Source organism: Megalopta genalis, unplaced genomic scaffold (genome assembly GCF_051020955.1).
Source record: "Megalopta genalis isolate 19385.01 unplaced genomic scaffold, iyMegGena1_principal scaffold0070, whole genome shotgun sequence".
Classification (NCBI taxonomy): Eukaryota; Metazoa; Arthropoda; class Insecta; order Hymenoptera; family Halictidae; genus Megalopta; species Megalopta genalis.
Genome location: NW_027476139.1, coordinates 275,702 through 285,327, shown reverse-complemented (window position 1 = coordinate 285,327; position 9,626 = coordinate 275,702). Strand labels below are relative to the sequence as shown.

Genomic DNA, 9,626 nt, shown 5'->3' with positions numbered 1-9,626 from the left:
AAAACTCTAAAATATTTATATTTTTGATAAAATAAAAAATATAACCACGTTTATAGATGTCGGAATAACTTGTCAGGACAGTTAGTAAACGGTCAAAACTGAGAGTTAAGGAAATATGACATTTTTACAAATGAAATATAGCTAATGTACAAATTGAAGACGAAAATAGTACTATATATCTTATGTATATTAGGATAATTTGATGCAAAAAAACGACAAAAGCAACATCAAGAATCTCAAATTTCAATATCAACTAAGGTTTTTTAGTAAAGAGTTCCTACGAAGACTTTTGAGAGTATTTTTATACTAGACATGGCCAACATTTTTTACAACTAAACCGTATAATCTTATTCATGCATTTTAATGCTTATAGAGTGTTAGAATTTGGTAATAAAATTTAAAAAATGTTTGCGGAACGAATTAGGACACTTCAAACATTTTTTTGTCATGTTTAGGTCTAGTATTGTTTTGAATAATTACGTACATCACTATCTTAGATTTTGTTCGTTGTATCGCGCTGTGATGCCGTTCTAATTTCGGCGTCTTTGAAGGGCGTAAATCTTCAACTCAGGATTTCCTGACAACGCGTATCAAAACGAATTCCCTACAACCTGGTCGGGTTCTAAGGATATTAAATTAGATAAATGAACACGATGTTTGTAACACTTGTAACTTTATTTCACTTTCTACACGGTTAAACTGTGGACGGTAGAACGAAGGGCTAAGCGGTTGAATTGGCTGTGTAGTTCGACTGATCAAGAATGACGACGTGAGTGCTGGATATTGTGTGTTTTATAATGTCGGTGTGGGCGTGTGCTGTCTCAAAAGTGTGCTGATTCGTTGATGCTATTTTCGATGTGATTGTCTAGTTGGTTCGAAGTCCGCCCCCGTGCACCCCGTTGCAGGAAGGTAACATTGTGGGGGGATGGTTGATCCTCGCGTTGCCTTGTGTCTGCGAGTTTCGCGGGTTCGACCCTGACAGGTAATAATCCCAAGAAGTTCCGTAACTCTGAGCAATGGTAAACGGAAACTAAAGAACTTAATGTTGGAATTTGGCATGCTAGGCGAAAGTGGCAATATCCATAAAGGTATTGTCTTCGGATTTCTTGGGTTTAGTACTTGTCATATAATCGGAAGGAGAGATATTTTACGACACGGATTGCTAGAGACGTGGCTATCGTACATAACTCGCACAAATGATGGACAAGAAAAGAATAAAGAAATAAAACAATTTGGCCGGTTCGGGCCGGCTGAACATCCTACCCCCGTTGAGAGAGGGTATCGATCATTACTGCACTATATGTTTAAATCTAAATTGCAACCCAATGAACTGATTATGGTGTAGAGGTAGCAACAATGCTAGTGACGGGATTCTGATGTTTGTTTCTTGGTAGGACCAATAAGATTAGGTATGTCCTTCATCTCGGCAGTCTCGGATCCGGAGTCGTCTGTTTGATTAGATAGTGGTACTAGACGTTTGATGCTGCGATCTAGTACCTTAGTAGCTGTTTTCACCGTGGCCGCCCGAATGATGCCATTCGAACCTGGATGGATCTTGACGACTTTTCCTAATGGCCACTGTAATGAAGGTGTATTATCTTCCCTGAGAAGAACAATGGTACCCTCCTTGATTGAATGACTGCCTGTGGCCCACTTATGACGGCAGGTCAACCCGTTAAGGTACTCTGACCCTGAAATCCCTCTCGCGGAGGCTTGTTAATGAGTCGCCGATGAGGAAATGACCAGGGATCAAAGCAAGCAGATCATTGGCATCAGAGGATATGGGAGAGAGTGGGCGGGAATTCAGGATTGCTTCTATTTCTGTGATGAGAGTGTTGAAATTTTCAAATGTAAATAGCTCATTACCGGCGACGCGTTTTAAATGGTACTTGAATGATTTCACGGCTGCTTCCCAGAGTCCTCCGAAATGTGGTACCTGTGGGGGAATGAAATTCCATTCAATGGATCGTTCGGATAGGAAGGTGCTTAATTTGTTCTAGTGGTCGACGGATGTCAGAAGCTCCCGAAGCTCGCGCAACTCGTTGTTGGCTCCTACGAAATTCGAGCCGTTATCTGAATATAAGTGAGTGCAGTAGCCTCGCCTGGCTATAAACCGTCTGAGTGCAGCGATGAATGCTACACTTGTTAAGTCGCTTGCGAGCTCTAGATGTGTAGCCTTCACTGCAAGACAAACGAAGACTGCTACATACACCTTAATTTTGCCTCGGTTTCGACGTTTTCTCTCCTTGATATAGGATGGCCCACAATAATCAACGCCTACGTTGGAGAAGGGTCTTGATTCCGTTACTCGGGATGGAGGTAGATTCCCCATTATGTAGTTCGTAGGCGGTGGTTGGGCTCGACAGCAAGTCACGCATCCTTTTATGGCCTTCCAGATCTGACTGCGTCCGTCGATTGGCCAATATCGGCGCCTTATGGCATACAGAGTCGTTTGGACACCTGCATGTAGTTGAGCGCGGTGTTCGCTTTCAATGATCACGGACGTAATCCGTGCCTTTGGGAGAATTAGGGGGTGCTTCTGGTTGAAGGGCATTGGTGAATGCTTTAAGCGTCCACCGACTCGCAACATCCTGTCATCATCTAGGAAGGGGTTCAATTGTTGCAATTTACCCTTCACTGTCTGATTCTTGGTGAGGCATCGAATTTCTTCTGCGAAGTAGACCCTCTGGAGTAATTGAATAATGGTGTCACACACACGAGAGTTTTTCAGTTCCAGGGCAGAGAGGGCACCCTTCTCTTTGTTGGATGATTTCCACCGAAGACAATATTCAATGACTCGCTGCATCTTTGTCCATGATGAGTATCTCTCCAGAAAGGATATGTCTGATAGCGATGTCGCTAGACAGATTGCGGTTTTCTGCTCTGGAACTATCGACGACGTTTGTAGCCAGTGGAGAACTATTGTAGAGTCGGTCCAAAAGGTGGTATGTTTGATTGGTAGCTGCAGGGCCTCTCGTACTGTCTGGTATAATGATGATAGCAGAAGGGCGCCGCAGAGTTCGAGGCAAGGAATTGACTGAGTCTTCAGAGGTGCGACCTTGGATTTCGCGACTAAAATGGTGACATGGACATGGTCATGTTCGTCAATTGAACGCGTGTATATGCAAGCGCCAAAGGCGCGTTAACTGGCGTCACAAAAACCGTGCAATTCGAGTTCTTTTGCTCCGGTAGCGATGGTTTTCCTTTGGAACACGACGTCGTTCAGGAGTGATAGTCTGTGATAATATTGTATCCATTCGGTATGGATCTCCATCGGTAGTGACTCGTCCCAGTCTACCTTCATGGTACAGAGCTTCTGGAGCAGAATCTTCGCTACAATGATTACCGGGCTCAGAAGCCCTAATGGGTCGTAGATCTTCGCGATTTCGGAACTTATTGACCTTTTTGGTGATAGTTCCGATGGATTTGAATGTGGTGACCGCGTAAGAAATGGAGTCGTCCGATGAATTCCACACAACAGCGAGCGTTTTTATTGTGGATGACTCTCCGAGCTGAAGCCTTTTATTCAGGTTTTCCTCTGCCAAACCTTGCAATAGGACTGGATGGTTAGACGCCCATTGTCGGATGTTTAACCCTGCTGTGTTTAGCAGGCTTGTTAAGTCTTCCTGTAATTAGAGAGCTTCGAGAAACTGATGTCCCTCGTCTTGCGCAAGCTGTGTGAGGCATCGAATCGCAAGATATGGTGCTGCGGAGAGTCCAAATGTGACGGTGTTTAATTCGAATGTTTTCACGATTCCGGTACTGTCGCGCCAAAGGATACGTCGGTATTTCCGATCTTCTGGACGGACGAGAAATTGACGGTACATCTTTTCGATGTCACCTGTCAATACGTATTGGTGATTGCGGAATCTAAGTAAAATATACAGAAGATCGTCTTGGATTTTTGGCCCAGTAAGCAGTGTGTCGTTGAGGGCAGTTCCTGACGTCGTAGCTGCTGACCCATCGAATACTACTCGCAACTTGGTGATTAGGCTCGTAGTTTTCATCACTGCGTGATGTGGTAAATAATACCCGTCGTTTAGGATGTGCGACTCGGCTGTTTCGGTCATGTGACCTAGATTAAGGTAGTCCTAAAGAACCATATTGTATTCCTGATGTAGGCTTGGGTCACGCTGTAGTTTGCGTTCCAGCGAGGTGAGCCGTTTGAGGGCCATTGTTTTAGAGGTACCGAGTTGTGAGAAATTGTTATTGAAAGGCAGTGCGACGACATATCTACCGCTCTTGGTTCCGGAAACGTGTCTTTTGAAATGGTCTTCGCATGCCTTCTCGGATTCAGTGAGATGCTGAACTCGAGGGCCCTCTTCGAGTTCCCAGAATCGAGTGATATCGATTTGCCAGGCCGAAGTAGAATGAAATGCTTTTGGGTGACTGGGGTGAGTAGCAGGAACACTTCCCCCGATTACCCATCCTAGTCGAGTTTTTTGCATGTACAGATCTGGACCATTGGGAGGTGAAAGGTTGATCTGTCCAACGCTTAAGATAGAGAGAGCTGCCTCAGCGCCCAAGAGAAGATCGACTGGAGCGGAGAGATGGAAACTTGGGTCGGCCAAAAGAAAATTTTTTGGCACGCTTATGCGAGACCGGTCAATCGTTTGACCGGGAATGCATGATGAAATGGTCGGGATAACGAGGAATGTTAGCGTCCGTTGATAGTTGCTAATTCGAGATTTAATGGTAGCCGTAACCGCGTGTTTCGCGTAGGTCGTCATGGTATTGAGAGCTCCAATGGGAAATAAATATTTATTTTGTGGAAGTCCGAGTCTTTTTGCGAGAGATTCAGTCATGAAATTAGTGGTTGTGCATGTGTCTTTTATATATATAAAAGAGAAACAAGTCGTTGGATTTGCGTATATATTTTTTGTTATGAAAAGGATCTGTTTATATATCTTACAATTTGCTAAAAAGTTTCACAATACATTTATTTGTGTTCCTATGAAGCACACTGTATACATGTTTAACATATGAAAAGATCATAATTTTTTGTATATAGATTATTGTATGATGGTAACTATAAAGGATAAAGAGACTTGATTAGTAGTTTAAATATGTATTTTATGAATTTATTTTTTAAATCTTAATTTGATTAAAAAATAAATCTAAAAATGTTAACATATAAAAATCTTGAAAATCAATCTTGAAAGATGTAGATTGTAATTATGTTTAAAATATAAAATTCGTGTCTGTAAATTAAATAATTAAATAAACCTATTTTAATATTAATTAAAAAATATGTAATTTTTTCTTAGACCCAAACAAATATTGTTTAGAAAATTTAACATATATTCATTTTTAAAATCATGTTTCTAAACTTATTATTGATTAACTAATTTATATTTTATTTAAGATGTATTATATTTTTTAAATTTAAATTAATATATATATATATATTAAAATATTTTTTACATTCTTTCTTTTAAACGTTTAAAATACCTGAAAATGAATTATATTAACATACTTTAATCAAAGTTATTGACATATAAGAATACTTTTATAATTTTACAATAAATTCTAAACATAAAAACTTAATTTATTAACGTGATAAAATATTTTTGTTATATTTATGTTATTCTTGTCATGGAAATGTATTAGTTTAAATACATAATCAATTAACTAAATTTTATGTTAAAAACTACTTTAAAAACTATTTTAACGTAGATAACTCCATATATTTAACCTTTAAGATAAATATTCCTAGAGATTCCATTTCACGGCAGTACCTATTCAAGATTATTGTACTTGGTCTTCCCAAGCTATTAAAAAAACACATCCTAATCTTATTTGAACTAATAAATTCACTGTCATCAGTATTTTGAACTAGCCAAGAAAGCAGATTGTTTTTTTACTCATCATCGATTATATTGTTTAAAAAAACTACATCTGTATCAGAAATAGGAATAATTTCATCGCATTCTATGTTACTTTCAGATCTAATAACAGGTTTGTTGTTATCGAACATACTTATGCAATTGTCATTATAGAAACTATTTTCTTCAAAGTACATATCGCGTTGCTAAAATTCAAATCTAAAAAGGTATATTGAATATGATTAACTTCATTTACACTCTCATCGTTTAAAAATTCAAAAGAATGAGTAATATCTGGTATCATAGAGTTCGGACTACTAAAAATACCATCATCAAGTGTTATATCATATTTGTTCATACAAAAAGAGGACAGATTTGTTCTTGATAATTTATAAAAAAGATCCTTTTCAAGATTATATAATTCAATGTGATGCAAAGAAAAATCTTCATCTATTATACTAGGACCATAATGATGAATCAAATCATTCAAATGGTGATGTCATCAAGATCAAGGCAAATAGCACTTTCAGTCAAAGCATTCTTATGCACAGTTCCGTGATTAAAGCTTTTAATCATATTTTTCAATGTAATATCGTTTTTTAAAAACAAAAAACTAAAAAATTGAGAGAGTGAAAGTTCTTTCCAAGTTTTGTTGTAAACAGACTTATATGCATACGAATAGAGCATGATCAACTTGTCAAGAGGCCTTGGCTTGATTAGATTATCAGGAGGAGACGCGTCTTTTATTCTGTTACATAGTATTTTTTTTATTTCGTCTATTCTAACGAGTTTTGTTTCGCTTATACTACTATATTCAATTGTTAAAAGTCTCAGTTTAGACTTGATGCATCTTATATCAAAGAAGATATTAATTCCTATAGCAATGAAGATATTTTTCATATCATTATATTCTATGATGTATTTACGAGTGCAAAGTTTGAATAATTTTAAAAATATAGCCTTCTTATATTCTTTGAGCCCTTTTTTCTTGAATAATAACGTTTATAAATCATAAAAAGGTAAAATTCCATCTTTTACAATAAATGCATTATCTGTTGCATTAAAATCATTGATATTGCTTTCATTGGGCGATGTGTTGTTAAAAAATTCAATAATATTTTCTATTATAAATTTTAAGCACTCTTCCTTTGAATACATATTATATAATTCAATACCAACATTTACTAGATTAAATAACTTATTCAACCTATATGTATTGACCACTTCTAATATACTTGAAGCTTAGTCTCAACTCTTAGTCTCAACTCCAGTAGTGCCACCCATCAGAAAACGACAATCAGTATTCGCCAGGGGCAAGCCTGGCGATAGATACGACAGAATTATAAGGAAAATTCAATTCCAAACCGGCTATAGTCAACATACTGATGACAGAGAGCTCCTGAAACAACAGGAACTCCACTATAGCACCGAGTCGCCTGCTGCTGACGATCTCATGAATGTCAGCACCGACGACTCAAATTCATCATAGCAAACGGTGAGCCCATATCCCGATGCAATCGTCGACCGAAAACCGGGCGACAATCATAAAAACCCTCAATCCAAAGCACTCAGCATGTCGGAACTTGAATCGGCCTCACAAGCGCCGTCGTGCTGAAACAAATTCAGTGCTCTCTCACCCTCAAATTCAGAGTCAGTTACCGTCAGATCGGTCGAGAATTTCGCTAAAAAACCTCATACTATCAAATCCAAAAATTCCAAAAATTTCACATCCAAAACCAGTTCGAAACCTAAATCACTACTATATAGCCCAGCTAACACCTTGAGCGAATTTAATATTAATTTTCCAGCCCTTCCAAACATTCCTGCTCACAATCATTTCGCGTTCTTCACCGCGATCGACTCATCAAACAAAAACCCTAATAATGATAGCTCCTCAAATGACAAACCGGACGTCACAAACCTACCACTACCATTACCAAACCATCATATAATAATAATGTATCGACAACGCCTAGCAACAACTCAAATGACCGCAACAAGAACCCGTATCCGAGTTGGAGGTTACTTCTGAAAAACTACCTACATATACATATCTACATATACATCTTCAAATATCCAGTCACCAAATTTGAAAAGTAATTGACGACCTCGTACGGTAGCAACTACGCCCTTAAATTTAATAGAAGCAATGTTCGTATTCAATTCACATCCATCAAAGACTTCAAAGAACTAAAACTAGGTCTCCAAGACAAAAAATTCTCTTTTATAATTTCACGATCAAAAACGAAAAGCCTTGTCAATGGTCCTCAAAGGATTATCTAACTATACCCGAGAGGAAATTATCCAACAAATCTCTACCCAAGGCTTAACCCCAACGGCCTGCTATCTCATTAAAGACTAATGCCTACCGAGTCAATTTCCCAATGGACACCACAGTTCAAGACGTCAAAAAAGTCAAGTTCATATTCAGGGCTAGAGTTCACTGGGACAAGTATATGTCTCGTACCAAGCACACACAATGGTATAGATGCCAAGCTTTCGGTCATTGCTCCTCCAACTGTAATCTGCCCCCGGCATGCGTCAAATGCGCAGGGAGCAGATTAAAGTTGGAGGAGGAATGGCCATACGAAGTCACTCCAAAGTACTTCAACTGCAAAGGTCCTCATACGGCCAATTGTCCTGCTCTGGCCAAGCATTTAGAAAACAAAATAACATCTAATTAGCGTATAGGCCCAAATAACCTACCCTACGTTCCCAGAACAATAAAATCGGGTTCTCTGGTTGCAACACCAGAGAACAAAGTAGGCGACGTTCTCGGTACGGCACACATCGGGGGCCCCCACTCGCACCATGTCCCTCTGGCCAAACTACTCTCTCGTCCGGGTCGCTCCGTCCCCGGATAATTCCATCAACTTGCGCAACATGCCCAACCTTTCTATTATGCCCAGATAGCCTCTTCCACCTCCCGACAAGCACCTTTGCCGTCCAATAATCCTCCCGGACTGAACAACTTCTCCAACTAAGCCTCTGCAGTCCAAGAATCAAAACAGCTTTCTAACATGCAGCTTATGTTGTCCACCATGTCAACTATGACAAATCCCACTCTAGGGATGATGGGATCTTGATAGCTATTCGCAAAAACCTTGTTTTTACAAAAGTAACTATAACACTGTCCGACAAATCAAACTTTTTTTCTGGGTTTCTATAGCCACTATGAAATTCTTGTAGAGCTTCACTTCCTGAACAAGAATCCGAAAACCGAATTGCTCCATCACCCTCAGTTTTTTAAATAAACGAACTTTTGTACAAACCCAAAATTTTCGACAAAAATGAGGTATTGCATGAAAAGTATAAACGTTAGAAGGTTATATTACATAATTTATAGTGTCAGTGTGTAGTGTAAATTGTTTATTAATTAACTTATAGTGTCAATAGTGTTCGTGTACAGTGTAAAAACATGGTAGAAGTCAAAATTATACTAGTGTTCGAATACTTTCGTTATCCACTGCAAATACTCTGGTGTGATTTTTTTCGCAGAAGGTTCTTCACAGTTTGGTGATTATTATTCACAGAAATATGTAAAAAAAACAGAACATTGAAATACTAAAAAAAATTCAAATATTATTTACGAAAAGTGGGTGCCCCATGGGATCCCTCCATCGGTGTTGATTACGCATAGCTTCGGCCCTGCCGGACAGAGAGAAGCGAGCAGCGAAGGACATGGCGGCAAAACGTCGTGCACATGTTGCCGACGAACATTTTGTCGATCCACTCGAAATGTACATCGTTCCGACACTTTTACCGGGCCGTTCCTTCTTCAAAAATGTCTACAGAATCCGA

General features: G+C 38.9%; 1 protein-coding gene across 1 annotated transcript; it reads right to left on the bottom strand.

The window, feature by feature from the left end:
• Positions 1-1,359: 1,359 nt before the first annotated feature.
• On the bottom strand, positions 1,360-4,231 carry LOC143261869 (uncharacterized). Its single transcript, XM_076527987.1, has 6 exons — positions 4,190-4,231; positions 3,842-4,091; positions 3,163-3,360; positions 2,282-3,072; positions 1,691-1,936; positions 1,360-1,578 (listed from the first exon to the last, which is right to left on the bottom strand). Exons 1-6 carry the CDS (start codon positions 4,229-4,231, stop codon positions 1,360-1,362), a joined length of 1,746 nt encoding a protein of 581 aa, XP_076384102.1.
• Between the last annotated feature and the right edge of the window lie 5,395 nt (positions 4,232-9,626).

Excerpts from the sequence above, each read along its gene's own strand:
- LOC143261869 (XM_076527987.1), bottom strand. The coding sequence starts at position 4,231 with ATGTCGTCGCACTGCCTTTCAATAACAATTTCTCACAACTCG. Across the intron at positions 1,937-2,281 it reads AATCAAGACCCTTCTCCAAC|GTACCACATTTCGGAGGACT; the intron begins GTAGGCGTTGAT and ends ATTCCCCCACAG. Across the intron at positions 1,579-1,690 it reads TCCGCGAGAGGGATTTCAGG|TGGCCATTAGGAAAAGTCGT; the intron begins GTCAGAGTACCT and ends CCTTCATTACAG.